The 19131-nt window shown below is 34.2% G+C and overlaps 1 protein-coding gene across 1 annotated transcript; it reads right to left on the reverse strand.

Annotated features, from left to right (window-relative positions):
• Positions 1 to 3123: 3123 nt before the first annotated feature.
• On the reverse strand, positions 3124 to 14128 carry LOC125683123 (uncharacterized). The gene is made up of 4 exons (XM_048923946.2): positions 13940 to 14128; positions 9545 to 10032; positions 6890 to 7042; positions 3124 to 3684 (listed from the first exon to the last, which is right to left on the reverse strand). Exons 1-4 carry the CDS (start codon positions 14025 to 14027, stop codon positions 3379 to 3381), a joined length of 1035 nt encoding a protein of 344 aa, XP_048779903.2. The 5' UTR covers positions 14028 to 14128; the 3' UTR covers positions 3124 to 3378.
• Positions 14129 to 19131: the final 5003 nt, after the last annotated feature.

Raw genomic sequence — 19131 nt, forward strand, 5'->3', positions numbered from 1 at the left:
GACCTTATCGGTCACCTGAATAGTAGTGAAAAAGTATCGCTACCCCCACAGGCCTTATCGGTCACAAGAATACTAGTGAAAAAGTATCACTACCCCCACAGGCTTTATCGGTCACATGAATACTAGTGAAAAAGTATCACTAGTCCCACATGCCTTATCGGTCACATGAATACTAGTGAAAAAGTATCACTACTCCCACAGGCCTTATCGGTCACAATAATACTAGTGAAAAAGCATCACTAGTCCCACAGGCCTTATCGGTCACATGAATACTAGTGGAAAAAGTATCACTAGTCCCACAGGCCTTATCGGTCACCTGAATAGTAGTGAAAAAGTATCGCTACCCCCACAGGCCTTATCGGTCACATGAATACTAGTGAAACAGTATCACTAGTCCCAAGCTATGAAATCTAGAAAAAAATTCCTGTTCTGAATATCTAAGCTAATTCTAATGTTCAGCAACAGTATAAAACAAGATGTGCTCTTAAAAACTTCACTGTCCTCAAAAGTGTATACACTGATGAAAGGCTTTACATAATATAATAGGTGTATTAACATTAAAACATCAAAAGATATGACTAATTTGGACCCATCCTAAAGTCAAAACCCTGGTTTGTGAAATTTGCCATTTTTTGTACATCCTTTTCTGCTATTCCTTAGTATGCATTTAGATTTTATACAGTATCAGCAAACTTACACATAAATACTATATACTATTTACAATTTTGGTAGAAGCCTTCCTGCTCTACATAACTATGCATTTAGTTTTTCTTAAACATGTGCAATTCTAGAGAAGATGTTTGAAAATTGGTCAATTTTGGGCAGTTTTTGCCCCGCCCCTGAGGCCCAGGAATCCTGAAATTTACAATTTATGTCCCCCTTGTTCCAAAGATGCTTCATACCAAATTTGAAAAGAATTTGAAAGGTAGTTATCAAGAACAAGTTTAAAATGTCTATTGTTAACACATTTACTAAGTGACTATTTTGGCCCCACTCTGATACCAAAACCCCTAACCCCTGGGATCATCAAATTTACAATTTTGGTAAAGGACTACCTGTTCTTTCTAAACATCTATTTACTTTCAATTTTGTGTCAATAGCACTAAAGAAGACATTATTTAAGTGTTTTACACATAAACACTATATACATGTATATACCAAGTTTGGCCCCACCCTGGGGTCAGAACCCTTACCCCGGGGATTATGAAATTTACAATTTTGGTAGAGGCCTTACTGCTCTACATCACCATGTATTTAGTTTTTCTTACACGTGCGGTTCTTGAGAAGATTTTAGAAAATTTGTCAATTTTGGGCAGTTTTTGGCCCACCCCTAAGGCCCTTGGGGTGCTGGAGTCCTGAAATTTAAAATTTATGTCCCCCTTGTCCCACAGATGCTTCATACAAAATTTGAAAAGAATTGGACTGGTATATATCAAGAAGTTAAAAATGCTCAATTGTTAACGCACAACAACCAATTGCAATAGGTCACCTGAGTTTACTTAGGTGACCTAGAAATAAATATCAAGCACGTGGCATTCTTGATGCTCCTCGTGCAAGGTACCGTCTGATCCATGTCAAAAATATGTCCTCTTGCGATGTGCTTAGTATACTATATTTGGATCAACGAGGCACAATCGTTGTTTCGATACATCTATTTTGAGCTTAAATCGAGACACTCTTTCATCGTCCATGAAAGCAAGCAGTTCATAACCACAAGATATTTTTTCAGTAGTGAAGACTTTCAACTGCAACTATGTCCGAATATTGCGGAACAACGCCCTCCTCCTCCAGAATTTCTTAGAAAGTCTCCCGACCTAGATTATCTCTTAACGATTCCAGTAAGGTGATTATATTTAAACAATTTACAGAAAGACCAAGTTACTAATCAAAGGCCAAGGTGGATTATAAATAAAAACTATTGATGAAAACCAAGAGGCCCATGGGCCTCACCCAAGTAACAAGCAGCAACTCTTCAATGGACAGCTCAATCAAACAACGTGTTCATAATTAAATTGTCCGTAGCTTTCCAGGTTCGTTTAAGAGTTATGTACTAATAACTATATTTACTATAATCATGACTGCTGCTCCCTAGAGCTAACTAGTCCAGGAGTCACGAGTCACACTGTACTGAAATTTATTAGATAACTCTTACATGTTTAACTCTGCTACGGAACATCAACCCCGGTCACATTCTAGTTCTTTTATGTCCGGATCCAGTTTCACAAAAGTTAGTTAAAGTTTAGTTAAGGCTATACAAATATAAGAGTTAATGGCAAGTTAACTGTCAGAGTTAACTAACCTTTGTGCGACTGGGTCCTGGAGTCAAGAAGAATTTTTTGAAGAAATACATGTCACACACAATCACTATGTGAGCTATAAAGCACCAGCACTGAACCCCTGAATCTAGGGCAATGTCTTTCAGAATTTTGGAAAAGGTTTCTTTTCTTATCATTTCTATGTACTTATTCTCATTGTTTGATATCCGGGAGTTAAGACTTTAATGCATTTTCACTATATAAACTATAAAGCACATCCTAGCACCAGAACTTCTGACCAAGGGGCCAGGAATTTCACAATTTTGGTAGAGGCTTCTTTGTTCATCAAGTCCACACACACAGTCTGTCTCTGGTTTGATGTCCCAGAGTAAAGGAGACTGTTAAAGCATCATTTTTCCAGGTTTTGACCACTTAAGGTGGCTCAAAGCATTATCTTTTATTTAATTAATGGCTCATTTAAGCACCTTGTATGAAGCATGATTTCACCATCGAAAAAGTAATACAAGCTCTCAATTATTTTATATGACTTTTTTGTGATTTTTTCCAGAATGATAAAAGAGGTGTTGAGAGCTTGTATCACTCTTTCGATGGTGACATCATACTTCATAAAAGGTGCTTTAATGATTAGATCAAATTTTGGTGCGATGAGCTACCTTAAGCCCATGGGGTGCAGTGGCCATGAAATTTACAATCTTAGTTCCTGTTATGATGAAGAATGGCTATGTTTTTTTTTACAGAAGATGTTGATTAATGTTTTAACATGCACAATACACCACAGATAAATTCCACCAATCACAGTAGGTCAGCTGTGTGACTCAGGTGACCTAACAATGTATACAATAAAATATTACATCTCTCATATCATATTTAGTATTAAATTAATCATACAATCTCATCTCACTCAAATTAATACATTTGTATCAGATCAAATTTGGCACCAATTTTCATATAACATTAAATTAAATATCAATGAAATGTTTTAAAATTCAACAAAGAACTATAAAACTGGATTGCAGTTAATGACCCTGAACTTCATCAGTTGATGACCCTGAGCTTCATCAATATTACGGAATATCTTGAGGGTTGTCTGCATACATTTCTTCTACTTCTTTGGAGTACACAAATTGTTCCGAGTTTTCTCTTCCTTTGTGGCACTCTGTTTCACCATGGATATGGTCTTTTGGATCACTGGTGTCTTGGGCTCTATTTTGAGCAGGAAAGGTAAGGAGATCCTATAGTTATAGGTCATCATCATCACAACCACGAACACAAAAACAATCAGAATGAACATCAAAGGCTGCCACTGAGCTGGAATTTCACTGAAGAAAAGTTTGAAACATTTTCCAGTGCTGGAGAATAAAAGTTCAATCGGATGAAGAATGCCTCTGACTAGAGCTGACCATAGGACCTATAAAAGAATCATAGAAGACTAAATATTCAAACTTCAACCTACAATACATGAAGATACTTATACATTAAATTGATAAATTGTACCCTTATTCTTGAAAGGAATTTTTTAGACATTTCATCTATGTTTGTCAAACTTTACACTCCTATCATGGTGTTAGAACCTATACTACATGACATCATGAAATATAACACACATTGTGATTTGCATAAAAACTAATTAGCATGTTCCATCAAATATTCACCCATTCTAAAAATTCCATTCAAGATGAAACACTGAAAATTTCACAATGATATTGCCTGAAATACTATGTTGAAGTGCTACTGTTATAGTGAGTGCAGCTAAATTGATATGGACGGATCCATAAATTTCTCTCAGGAAGTAGATCCTCCCAATTGAATGAGGAACTCCCAATTATTATTTTACTACCAGCTGTGTTGAAAATTTAAAATTTTTATTTCTACTACACTCAGAGTGGTAGTGGTGGGTGGGTTTGGACCCTCCATCCACCCTTTATGTGTAGACATCTGACATAGCCTCTACCAATGAAATTAAGATGTTATTTCAGGGCTGAATTTATTCTTTTTTGGTACATGGTCCCGTATTTTTTCAATTGGGAATTTCACGTCGAAAAACTTTTATTTTGGGCAAAGTACTTAGACAAAAAATAATGCATTGTAGGTAGAAAAACAATATGCAGTCATTTATAAATCGTGTTTAAAGGTACGCATGCTCCAAATTTTATTTTGGATATAAATACTGTGGTCTTCTATAAATAAAATGAAAGAAAAACTATTATGTGCCTATATTTCATTTAGATAAACGAACTTTATACATTGTACTAGACAACTCATTCCCAAGATGTTGTAGATTTTACATAACAACACATGCAGATCTATACCATATTTACTATTCTTGTAATCTGATGATTAGGGAAAATTGCAATCAGAATTTGGGAAAAAGCAGTCAATATTCAATTGGGACTGGGTCCTTTTACAGGACCCGCATGCAAGGATATTAAGCCCTGTATTTAATCTAGTCTGTAGTGTTATGAAAATTGCACAATTGGACAATAAATATCTTCAAAGATCTGTCTAATAGTAAGGCAGTGATTATCCTGAAAATTTATATCATATTATAGAGCAGCATTGTAGTACAGAATCCTAATCTTTAATACATTGTCAATGTATTATTACCAGGTAAATATTTCAACATTTAATTAACCATATTGACTTTCATTTATTATGTCAAATTCATATATATTGTGGACTCCAAATAAAAGACACCACAGAGTCTTCCACATCTGCTTCATATTTTAAAAATTTACTGAACATAGACATTAACCACTTTAATGGCATACTAACAGCTCAACTTTATGACAAATGGAATGAGTTTAGCATCTCCATCCTCAACTTCCCATAACTATTTAGCAATATTCCATTATCATCTGCATATGGTGTTTATGTCTCTCAACTACATATAATTCAATGTGCAAGAGCATGTTCTGTGAATGATCAATTTTTAAATGAGGGTAAGTAAGCATTTTACAGATTCTACAGTTTTATATTGATCTACTGTAATTTGCAAATGCAACCCGTCATAGGTCAAATTATTAAGCCGTTCTTTACATACTTGATTTTGACTATAGATTACACTGTTCACTTAGTCAAAATATAGGGCTTACTGTGGGTGTGACCTGTCAACAAGGAACTCTTATTCCTCCTACATAGAGTTTACAAGATTGATTGCTGTTCGTTATCTTATCTTTTTCATCTAGTAAAGTTTACAAGGACTGTCATTAATATTTGATATACCTAATTCAGAGTTCAGAGGAGTTATTCACAACTCCTGCTAATCATGTTCAGAATTTTTACCTTAGTGGATTATTCTGTGATCACAAAATTGAAAATATTTCTAATCTGTGTGTTATATCTTCCACAAATGGCATCATTTTAGGTCAAAGTCGTTTTGGAATTAAAACATATTTTTCAAAACATACTGTGTATATTCAAACATTATTGAATAGGGATCACAGACTTCAGAGAATCTAAATTAACTTATTGTACGTGAGTTGAGTCATTATCTGTATCAAGCAATTCTTATGAAAAGCAAGATGGATAACTCTTACATCCATATAATCCAAGTCCAACTTCATCCCCAATAATCAGGGTTTATTCCTGTACTAATGCATGCACCAATAACTAATCCTTTGAAATTTAATAGAAATGATTGTTTTAAACTATTACAACCAATCAATATGATACAATATCACTTTGCAATAAAATGTTGTTTTTTAATACATATATATGTATGGAATATTTTCTTATTTTTGTTATGGGTTGTTTAGGGACATGCACTATGAAGAATGTGTACCATGCAAACATATAAATGTTATGAACAATTTAATACTATGTAAACATACATACATGATGTATTTAAGGATATAGGCAGAGCAGTGGCATGAAAAAATTATTTCTCAATGAATTTTCCTCATATTGGGTAAAATCATGATAAAGAGGACTCTCATTACAAATATTTCCAAATTATGTGAGGTTTCATTTTATTGAAGAGAGTTATAGGCATGGAAGAGTTACCTCCCCCTGTAAAGATCATAGGAAGTAAGCTGCTGCTGTGTTTAAATGGGATTTTCTTATTATTTAATTAAACAACAATGTGGCTCAGCAATACAGGAAATGCATCAATAATAAGTTTTTAAAGGATATGTTTCTTTTCAAAATATATTTGTGCAATGTGTCATTTTTCTAACTGACATGTTTTTTTGAAGATTATATCTGTAGATTTAAAAAATATTAACAAATAATGTTTTCAATTTTCATAAATATCTTTTAATCTAAAAACTTGAAAAGTCTATCCTGTTTCATTAGATATTCATAGCATGCACCAAATCACATAAAAATTCAGACTCTAGAATCTCTTATTTGCAAACAAAACACCTTTTTCATCATTCCAGAAAATAATCACCAAAAATATTATATTTATAAAATAATTGAGAGCTTGTATTACTTTTTCGATGATGATATCCTGCAACTGCTTCATACAAGGTGCTTAAATGAGCTATCAAACTTTAGTGTAATGAGCAACCTTAACTCACAAAGACATACAACTACCAATTTACACTAGGTAATTCAAATGACTTAGTTAACCTAGAAATGCATGTTCACAAAAATGCAGTCAAGTAACTTACAAGCAGTGGTGATATTTCCCACAAAGGGTCCACAAGTAATGCCTTGTGGTACTTCTCACACGGATCATGGATCCACGAAAGCTCCCAATTTATATAATATTTCACACTCTCTAAGAAGTTCATCTTCTGTGGCACACACTCTTTAGGAGCACCCTAAAATGACCCAAATAGAAATCAAAATCATAAAAAAGACACAATTTTTATCACTGATACACAAGTTTTACTACAAATGACCATCAGTAATGAGTATGTACATTTGTGTATATGAAGAATACAGTATTCCACCTCCTGCCGTTCACAAAGAAACAGTATTCTACCTCTTGAGGTACACAACGAATACAGTACGTTATTCCACCTCTTAACGTAGTTTCACACTCCTGTGACGTCATAGGATTTTGCAAAGTCAATGATTTAATGACAGGAACATAAATTTTGTTGGAGCCTTCTTCAATAGTTATTGTAAAAAATCTTGTTAGCCATAAAATATTTCAAGAGTCTTAGTATAATATATTTGAAAAGTCAATGATATGTTTCAAAATATTGAATCCAAGGACAATAACTCTGTTTTCATTAAATTATTTATCAAATCCATTATGCTATAGATTTCCTTTATTTTTGACAAACATTTTACCAAGGTGACAAAGAATCATTATCTGTATCTTTTCATGAAATTACATAAAATTTTTAATCCCGAGTGATTTTGAATAGCTCAACTGTATGGTGCCAGACTTCGGTATTTTATGGGGGTATACATACTCTGGAAGCTATAGATTTGAAATTATTAAGGAGAGGTATGGATTGTTTTTCATAAATAACTATAACAGATTTACATCTACTAATATAAACAGAAAACATGATATGTAAACCATGCAATAAGGAAAATGCGTCCACATTTGTTTGTTTTTTAACATTTTGGAGAGTAATGCTAATTCAATAATTTTACACATATCATTCTAAAACTTGATGAACATATCGAAAATAACATGTGTTTTAGTTATTGACATGTTTCCTGACAAATAAATGCAATTCAAAAAATATTTTGTTGTTTTTATTTTAAAATAACAACAAATAACTGTTTCCAATGAATTTCATAAAAATCTACATAAGGGTACATGACTTCAACAGTGTGCGAAATTAACCATGGACCGATAGATGTCTATAGAAAATCAAGTCGGTCTATAATAATCAAAATAGCTATAGACCAACTTGTCTATAGGAATTCTGAGTAAAAAATTGGTTCCCCGCCACTTATTAAACATATATGAGAAGTGGGACCAGTTTATATGTAGTATGCTGATGTTTCTGTTCACCCCTTAGCTGTAATAAAATGTTCCAGAATGTAATTACAAATCATTCGAATCAGATTATTCCATTTTCAAAAATCCAAGACTAAGGACCCACCTTAAGGCACACAAAGAATACAGAACAGTATTCTACCTCTTGAAGTATACAGCATGTTATTCTACCTCTTGAGGTGCACAAAGAATAGAGTACGGTATTCCACCTCTTGAGGTACACAATGAATACAGAACAGTATTCTACCTCTTGAGGTATACAGCGAATACAGTATGTTATTCTACATCTTGAGGTGCACAAAGAATAGAGCACGGTATTCCACCTCTTAAGGTACACTAAGAATACAGAACAGTATTCTACCTCTCGAGGTACACAACGAATGCAGTACAATATTCTACCTCTTGAGGTACACAAAGAATACAGTTCAGTGTTCTACCTCTTGAGGTATACAGCAAATACAGCACAGTATTTCATCTCTTGAGGTACACAATGAATACAGAACAGCATTCTACCTCTTGAAGTACACAAAGAATACAGTTCAGTGTTCCACCTCTTGGGGGTATAAGCAGAATACAATATCCCATCTTTTGTAGTACATAGAATATATTCCAACTTGAGAAGTACATGCAGAGCATAATGTACATATAATATAGCAGTCATGTTAAATGCATGTAAATTGTCTGCTCTATACAATAACATGTAAATGCAGTGTATTAAGCTCACCACATTCTACATATATCATACACAAGTCAATATTACTGATAACTATTATTCTGTTGATTCATAAATTCATTCTGGAAAATTGTGTAAAAGCATGCACACACGTTCTAATTAAAGTTTCAGTAAGTTCCTTCTGGTACAGTACAAGCCAGCTGTGTAATAAGGAAATGGTGCAGCCAGTAATACAATTACGTGATGTACCATGTTCATTTAAACTACTAGAATAAGATACACATTTTCTTTTTTAAAAAAACCAATAATACTTATCAAGCAAACTTGTTGTAAATAGGTCAAGGTGTATGTTAATGAATGAAATTATCCCCAACCTAAAGTGTTGTAAACAGACAAAATGTTGCTGTTGTAAACAGGTGCATGCTGCTAAATAAAATTATTCCCAATCTAACGAGTTGTAAACAGGTGCATGCTGCTGAATAAAATTATTCCCAACCTGACGTGTTGTAAACAGGTGCATGCTGCTGAATAAAATTATCCCCAACCTGACGTGTTGTAAACAGGTGCATGCTGCTGAATAAAATTATCCCCAACCTGACGTGTTGTAAACAGGTGCATGCTGCTGAATAAAATTATCCCCAACCTGACGCGTGATGCTGAATAAAATCATCCTCAATCTATACTTACAGCTGTCATTGTAGCTACTTTTATTGCCACTTGTTCCTGATACAGTCTCATGTACTCGAATGGAATGCTAATCAGTAACATGACAAGGGTCAAGAACCCCATCACCTTCTTAAAGGTCACCTGATGAAGATATGCACGAATGGAATTCTTCTGAGATTTCTTCTTGGGTTTATTTTCCTTTTGTTTTTCCATCCTCCAGAAAAAATATCCACAGTACCTGGTTATAATGATGAATGCTAACAATGCAGCACATACAACCTGAATGACTCGAGCTATTATTGAAGTTACTCCCTTCGGAATGAATAGACAAATAATGTCTATGATCCATAGTTTCATGACTTCATAATCATTCAATATGGAAGTCCACATTTCTGGCATAACTGATGAAGGCTTCTCTGGTTCTAGTTTGTCAGATGTCCATAATTTATTTATTATGTTAGACCAGTGTGTATTTTCTTCTATTTGCTCCGTGTTCTGTTGAACTTGGACTGAAATACATATAAAATAAAACAGTTTTAATTTGTTATTAAGAATTTTGTTTAAAAATTTCTACTTACTAGGAATAATTTTAAAATTTTAAAACCCAAACCTTGCATATTATTGTATTGTGGTTCACAGGGTGGCTCACTACATCAAAACTTAAATACATTAATTTTATGACACTATGTCACAAGATGGCAATTTAAATGTTTTGTGCTTATATTGATTGATTTGTTGGTATATCTACATAGCTCAGTAGATATGGTATCGAAGTACTGACCCACAAATCCCAAGTTCAAATCCGTATTTGTGTTATTATATAAATTGAAATGAGTATTTGAAAATCATTCTTTTTTTCCTCCAAAATTTCATATTTTTTTGCCTTTTTGATATATGTACATATCATCATATCTTTCAGGATTAAATCATTTCATGTTGATATTAGAAACATTTTCAAGAAGTAGTGAGCTACCTTAAGTAATTTTCCGTGAGTTATCCTACGTATTTCTGTGTAAAATTATTGTATCCTTGTGGTTTTTGTGAAGAATATTATTTATAAATTATTTCCCTATATATATATATATATATATATATATATATTCCTGCCATGGTGAAACATACTTGAATCAACAATACATAATGATGCTTGAATATTTTGAAATTTGACACTGTACCTCTAAGCCAAAAAAATATGTTGGTTTCCACTTTCACCTCAAAATTTTTAAGGGTTGGTAGGTAGTTTTTGTTGTTGTTGATTTCATAGGTTGAATAATTTTCTAATGATTTAGTATTCTACTATGCATAAAATAAAGTGATTATTTAGTAATCAAATAAAATTTATATGGTGAATTAATACATTTCTTCACTTTACTGTAAACAAAAACTGTTTCTGTGTTTTGGAATTTGTCTAGTATTCGTGCATAATAAATAATTTGATAAACAAGTCAATAAATATACTCTTGTTTTAGTGATGATGTTTGCAAAATCTGTGAGAATGGAAAAAAATGTGTTAGGGTCGGCAGAAATTTTTAGGGTAGGTAGGTAAAGTGGAAACCAACAAATATTTTTTTTTGGCCTTATGGTTTTTGGGAAGACAATGTAAAACCATTAAACCTGTACTGAAGCTCCACCCTGACACCTGGGGAAATGATGACATCAAGCTAGAATTAACACTGCATAAGGATGCCTGCATAAACTGAGCCCTTGTGGTTTTTCAGAAAAAGTTTTAAAACAAATTTATTACATATTAAGGGGTGAGATCAAAAGTTCAATGTCTGACAAAAAACTCAATTCAAAGGGTTTTCACCAAGACCCCCCATAAAACTAAATATGATGAATGCTTAATCTAATCGATTAACGAGTAAAAACATACATTTATATTAAAATAACATTCTTTACACCTTTTCTATTTTTCATTCACAAATGAAAGTGTACATCAAACTATTAAATATTCATTTAAATGTAAAATTATTATGTGGTTTTTAACAGTCACTTGTATGTTTTTCTTTTTCCACTTAAGTGTAATCGAAGTCAGAGGACAGAAACTTACGGGAGTTTTTACTCCCCCTCTACATAAACTGATATTTGTGTAATAGAGGACTATTTTAAGAAACCCTTAAAGAAGTCATTATAAACTACTCCTAACTATTTGAATTTAGATTTTTATCCATCGATCGTTTGATCTCGTCCCTATACTGGCCGAGCTAAAAAAATTCTCAGGTGAGCATGTAGTCACTGTCATGTCAGTCCGTCCTTCAAAGCTCATTTCTCCTAAACTTTTCTTCAGGAATTGATCACAAATGTTCCTTGAGATAAGGACTTGTGGACCAAGGTATCTCAAGGTCAATTTGGAAAGGTTAAGGTCATTCAGAACATATAAAAGTTCCTTATTTCAACAGTTTTTGCACAGGTATTGATCATATATCACAGGAAAGGGCATAGGAGACGGCATTTTAAGTTTAAGAACTTGTACCCAATCCTTTTGTCTTTAAAGTATCTTGACAATAAAATATGTTCAATTCAATTATCACAAAAAATAAGTAACGGACATATGGCTTTCAGAAAAAGTTCATTCAAGGTCATTATGGAAGATCAAGGTCACTCAGAACATATACCTTATATGAGGAAAAAGTTCCTTATTTCAACAGTTTTTGAACAAGAATTGATCATATATCACACAAATAAGTAATAAGCAAAATTTATCTCTTACAGACAAATATCATGAGTAATCATTGTTACTGTACGAAACTCAGAAAATAAAGCAGACGGATCCGCAGAGGTGACCACTCTAAAATCTGTCAGCCCTGTTAAAGACCAGCAAGCCCACAGAATCGACACATTTAATAAATCATATATGCTTTTTCACTTAAGTTGCAATATAAAAGTCAACACACAGTAATACTGATTTATTCAGCCTAAATGTGGTTGATCTCATAACACATATCAACAAACATTGCTGCCATAATCTCTGTTTGAGCACACTGTAGTCATCTAAACATTGAAACAACTTGACAATGTGTGACTAAGGCTAAATTTCACATTCAGTACTCTAAAACACTTAACGATTAATAATGGATTTGACCGATAACTGAAAGTTCTTTAATGATGACGATAATAATAATCATACATAATCTACGGTATACCGCAGTATTTGTCTACAATCACTTATTCATTGTCAATTTTAACATATTGTGCCTCTAAAATACCTCCCAGTTGAAGAACTGATGTTTTTCACGTGATGTCTATGTATAGATTCAGCAATATCTGATAATCATGTTGACAGCGCAGAGTTACTTGCCGTAAAACTCGTTTATTTGATAATAACTTATTTACTTATTATTAAAACTTGTTGTGATTTAAATTCTGTATGATTTTCTACAAAATACAAACAAACAAGTGTCTTATTACCCTTGTTTAAGTTTCAGCACAACACGAGAAATTGTGAAACGCTTTCGTATATTAAGAGTGCGTTCGAGATCACCATTCCTGTTGTTCTCGTGCTCCATTCTTAGAGTCGCAAAGGACAAGAACATATGTGCTCGTCTTTCAACCATACTACCAACAGAGGTGGTGCGAGTTCTTGCAACTCGAACCCATTCTTGGGTTGCGTACTTGGTGTTCGGGATCGACAGGAATTTGTACTCGTGCGAAAAACGGCGATCTCGAACGCACTCCAAGACGCTCAACCCTCTGACGATTTAAGTCTCCTCACAGAAGACTGAAAACTGTTTCAGACCTGGAATTTCGCAAATATGTAGTCTATGTAACATAAAGTTCATATTCTGACATAAATATGATTGCGTTCTTTGAGGATTTAAAAGCGCTTGGTTCCTGAAAAGTATACGATACTACCAGAAACAAATAGGTTGGGAACACTTCCCCAACAGCGAGATATTCTCGCAAAAACGTGATTATCCCTCTCTAACAAGAGAAAATATACCTCGTACCACCGAGAAAAACACCCGTAGAGTGCATCTCTTCGTGTTTCACGTGAAAAGAAGAAAAATTGGTTAAATGTCTGATAATTATGCAAATACATTAATCAAAACAAAAACACTCACGGTGTGCATTGGATTTCAGACTGCTTCCCTCTTACACAGCAACTTTATTATGCAATTTCTTGAGTGTTTTTTAGAGTCAATTCATGTCATGTTGACAGTGGTTGAGTGTGTGTCGCACATATTCAGCATTGCACGGAATTTGTCATTATTTTAAATAAAGACACCAAAAACACCTGTTTATGGTAATGTTTACTTTCTCGCTAAAGAAGGATAATCGCGTTTTCGCGAAAAGATCTCGCTATAGGGGAAGTGTTCCCAACCTGACAAATGCTGTTGTTATTCTTCTGCTTTGAGAGGAGACTGCGATTTTAACATATCTAAATAAATTGACAATATAAATCGAACATCTACTTACAGTATTTCCAAACAAGATACACCATAAATATTAGTAAACCGACAACATTGACTAAAAATACTAGTTTCACACTTGCTTTTGGCGCCATCTTTTTTGGTTCGCCGAAATGAAGTAAGTTGTACGAAATCGTTTCGAAGAATTATGATAGGCACCTGGGTAAATCGTAACCTGGTCTTTTCGGTTCTAAGTCAAATCTGTATATGGTTAAATTTGCACCGGCAATAGTCAATATTCGGCACTTGGGGTGGCTAATTCAGTATCTTCGACGGTAAATTCGATACCTTGTTGGTCAAATCGGCACTTACCGCAGTTTTTGCGCTATTTCGTGTGTTTTAGGCCTATAGCCTAGGCCATGAGCTGGATATGTGATAATCATATCTCCCCACACCTTTGAGGAATTTTCTACAGTTTTTTAAGCCTATCATGTCCCTAACACAGTACAACTTGCTGGTACTTTGGCAAGTGGAGCTTAAAGAGTTATGACGCAAGACATCCAAGTACACGTCGTGACGAATAAAAACAAATCATCATTTCTGAAAATCAGACAAAGATGCATTAATTATTTCACTTGTACATATTTACTTTCAGAAATAAATCTAAGTAGGTTGATTTCCTATATTAATATTTTCTTAATATTACGTTGTTGACAATATATGATCAAAACTATAACGGACATTTCATAGTTCACACATCAGTTCAAATGCCAGAGTATCCACCCATCACTGTTGGATCATCATCACTCTTTAAATATTTATCTATTAACGTGTATATCATCAAACAGGTATATTATTCACAATTACGGTCATCTCTATGTCTGACAGAATATCAACTTCGACTTTCCCCTCATCATTATCACTATCGTCTTCACTGTCACATCATCTCCAGGACTCCTACAATGTCCACCATGCTGCCCCTTTCACTCGAGTCACGTTGATCTTCAACAGCTCGACTTCTGGAATTTTCACAAACAAAATCAACCAACTGCTGAGGGAAGATGTCACCTTTATACCATCTGTATTTGGTATTGCCGGCCTCATTAACATTCCACCCATGTTTTGGTGGACTAGGAATGTCGGGATAATTATCACGTGCCTTGTTCCATTTTACTAATAGTTAGCTCTGGCAATATGCATCATAAGAGAATCGTTACATAGTGACAGTAAGCTGAAATCTATTCCATCATAGCTGGTGAGTATATTGCTTCTAACTTTGTCTGATATCGTTCATGAAGAATATATCATATCACAGTCTCTTCCTGGAAAAAAAAAAGAAATTCCTTACTGGATTACCTCATCTATTGTACCATCGCCACTACAGAGACAAAATTCATTCTCCACAGGCAAAATATAATTGTTGAGCAACAAGTCTTGGAGCATACTGATCTTTCTCCCACTCTTCAGACAGCAGTTTATTAAGCTGTCATTTGACATAAAATATTTCCTGCAGTATCTTGTCATTGTCTAACATACATACCCCAACATATCGTTTGTCTTCAGGTGTTCCAGTTTCTGCTGATGCTGCCTGTCACCTTTTGAAAGCTTCTCTTCTTGACACGAGATTTATGGCATCATTCATACGGAAGCGGTTTGTAGTAAAGACTGTTAAATTCCATGGTCCTCTCAAGAAGCTTCAGTTGAAAACATTTCGTTCCAACAAGGCATTCAAGAGCAAATTATGTGGAAGCAACATTGGCTATGGCAAATAGACATCTTCAGAGTGCTCTGTTCATAAGAAATTGCAACAGAAAACCTGTAAATATGATGCGACAAAGACGACTGAAGCCTTTGAAAATTTCCAAACTCCATTCACGATTGAGAAGAAAGAACTACAGTGTACCCCAGTCAGACATCTAGGGGGTATGTGCAGTTCCAAATTGTTTCTTTAATTGTCTGAATACAAGCCAGGATTAACCAGACAGTCTCCATATAATTCAGTCAAAACTGCTATCTTCCTAAACTCACCCTCCCTGACAGTCTCCATATAATTCAGTCAAAACTGCTATCTTCCCAAACTCACCCTCCCTGATAGCTTCTTTATACATAGTATACCTCTTGTACAACATCTGCACATTCTCCTGAGCAGCAACTAGATTTAGTTGTTCCGAATTAGGTATTTCAATAAGTGTTGCTATTTCATTTGCTGTCAGAAATTGTTTTCGCACTGATGTGTTAGTATAATGGATTGAAAGAGGGTTCAAGAACCTCCAGTCACCTCGTGTTCTCCTGTTGTTCTGTTGTAACGCTTTTCTGAGAGGACCTTCTCCAGTGAACCATTTGTCTAAACTCCGGCTTCCACCAAAATATCATCAAAACCCCTGTCCTTCATGCACTTTCCTAGAGCACAATACACAAAGCATATCGTATGCAACACACCAATCCGGATTTGCTATACTGTGTCTGGGTCTACCCAACAATCGCATACGAATTCTTCACAACAGCCAAATAAAACGTCACTTCGGTATACTGTCGGCCAACAGATTATGTAGCTCGTATGGACACTTCAAGAATATGTTGAACACTGCATTATCATTGGTTGAATGGTTAAACAAAGGCATGTAATTTACCATTTATGATGCTTGAGTTGGATCCTTTCATACCTGTCATTGAAAGAAAGTCTGCCCATGATGAAATGCTTTGCTTATTGTCTGAACTCTTTATTCTACTGTATATCCAAAGGAAGTTTGACAAACCAACAGAAGATATGGTGTTTCGGACCAAAGTGTTTAACCAGTTTTTCATTCGATTTATGTTAGTATAATTCAGAAAATAACTGCGTAAATCCCAAAATGAAGGTATAAATTCATGTAATTTCATAAATGACCTCTAAATCTCTACTAGAGCAAAAATGCTGAAACACCAAAATTTCAATTAAGAAAACAACTGACAAGGCATTTAATGAACAATTCTCGATTCAAAACAGTCTATACATTTAGTAAATATCTATATATGTGTTGTAGATCTTATCAGCTGTAATTATCAGTAAAATGTCAAATATTTCAATCAAAATATTGGCACTAGAAGCCGTATATAACATTATACATTACAGTCAGTGGTAATAAAAAACATGAAAAATGCTGACTCATCACTGTTAACACGCTTGAACTCCCAAGCTCCCCAGTCTCAGGAATGCCAAGAACCACCAATTTACTAAACAGACAATAAAGTTTCAGAAAAACATAGTCAAGAAAATTCCCCAATGGGGTAGGGGGTGGGGGTAATGGTAGCCAAGGTCTACTTTCTATAGCCTACATCTATTTCTTGGTTGTTGAGGCACTTGGTATTGTTTTTGTGTTATTTCATCTTTATACAAACGTCTGACTGTTTTAAATCATATTAGATATAACAATTTGATATTCATTGTGGGTGAATTCGGCACTAAAGGTACATTTAGCTTGTGTTGTCCATGGACTTTATCCAGTGTGCTAGTGCAGTAAATAATTAAGTTATTTATTTCCAATATTGAGTCCAAAGGGCATACAAAGAATACAAAGTTCATATACATGTACATAAATCATAAAAGAGTGATTATCCAAAACTTATAGATACTGAAATTCAGACTTGCAGACAGTACATTTTCTCTCATTTACATGTGTTTGCGTGTAATGCCCAGTTTCAATAGCCAAAGAATGAAAACTGATTCTGAAATTTGTGAAACATTGCAAGAAATGAGGATTACGAATGACTGAAAAATATTTTTCTCTACAGAATCTTGTTTTGAATAATGCATATGTTCGTAGTTTACCAAATTGTTTGTCGGCATTGTCCGAGAGTGTATTACACCATTGATATTTAAATCTTTCTTATAACTTATTAGTAACAATTGAAACAATATCTTTATCCTGTATAGGGCATTGTATATCCACTCAACTTTATGACAAACGGGATGATTTCAGCTTCTCCATCGTCAACTTCCTATATTTATGTAGCAATATTCCATTATCACCTGCATATGGTGTTTATATCTCTCAACTGATTCGATACACAACAGCTTGTTCTGCGCATGATCAGTTTTTAAATCGAAGCAGGCTACTTGCAAACAAATTGATGGTGATGGGGTTTCAACAGTCTCGTTTAAAGTCAGTATTTCGCAAAATTTATGGTAGTTATAACGATCTAGTTTGCCAATACAACCTATCATTGGGTCAAATGCTGTCTGACGTGTTTCATACCGATTGTTAGGCCGTTCTTGGCACACTGATTTTGACTACGAATAACTCCGTTTACCTGATCAAGATGTAGGGCTCACGGTGGGTGTGACCGGTCGACAGGGGATGCTTAATCCTCCTAGGCACCTGATCCCACCTCTAGTGTGTCCAAGGGTCCGTGTTTGCCCAGCTCTCTACTTTGTATTGCTTATGGGAATTATGAGATTGATCACTGTTCGTTATATTCACCTTTCATCGAACTTATTAAAAATATAATGAATGCTACTAATCCAACTGCCTTTGTTATTATCATATAATACATTTTTTTTCATGTACAGCATTTCTTAATAAGCAATTTTCTTGGGAATTTAATTTTTTTTTTTAATATTTAAACAAATATACATTGGGAATCGAACAAGTTCACCAACAATAGCTCGATTTGAGGCTTTTTTATGTACACCACAAACATGTTTCAAGAATTTAATGATTTCACAGTACATTTTATTATAGAGGTTTTCCATACAATAATTGGGGCGTTTTACAGAAAAAACATGTATACGCATTTTATAGTATGATCATGTAAGTGTATCAGGGTATGTATTTTAGGTTTATTTTCCAAAACACTTGACTAATTCAAAATATGCTTTTAAGGCTCATTTGTAGAGATCAAACTGGCAATTTTTGTGAATGAGTCTGATGAGGAAAAACAATTCCCAAATATTCATACGATGACACTTGTTCAATAATCTGATTTTTATAGAATTTTTTAAAAACTGATTATTTCCCACTTTTGCAAAAATACAACAAATTTTGTCTTCTTGAGATTGACAGACAGGCAACATTTTTGACAGTAGCCTTCAAGCTTATTTATACACTGCTGAAGTCCTCTTTCAGTTTTAGAGATTAACAATAAATCATCAGCATACAATAGACAATGTAAAGAAATATCACCTAATACGCAATTTCCGAGTTATCCAATAGCTATTTCACTTTCTGGAACTCTTACGCACGGTAAGATGCAAAAGATGTTTTTGTATTAGAAACGCTT

This window comes from Ostrea edulis, chromosome 6 (genome assembly GCF_947568905.1).
Source record: "Ostrea edulis chromosome 6, xbOstEdul1.1, whole genome shotgun sequence".
Lineage (NCBI taxonomy): Eukaryota > Metazoa > Mollusca > Bivalvia > Ostreida > Ostreidae > Ostrea > Ostrea edulis.

Excerpts from the sequence above, each read along its gene's own strand:
- LOC125683123 (XM_048923946.2), bottom strand. The coding sequence starts at position 14,027 with ATGGCGCCAAAAGCAAGTGTGAAACTAGTATTTTTAGTCAATGTTGTC. Across the intron at positions 10,033-13,939 it reads GTATCTTGTTTGGAAATACT|TCCAAGTTCAACAGAACACG; the intron begins GTAAGTAGATGT and ends TATGTATTTCAG. Across the intron at positions 3,685-6,889 it reads GGGAAATATCACCACTGCTT|GTCCTATGGTCAGCTCTAGT; the intron begins GTAAGTTACTTG and ends ATTCTTTTATAG.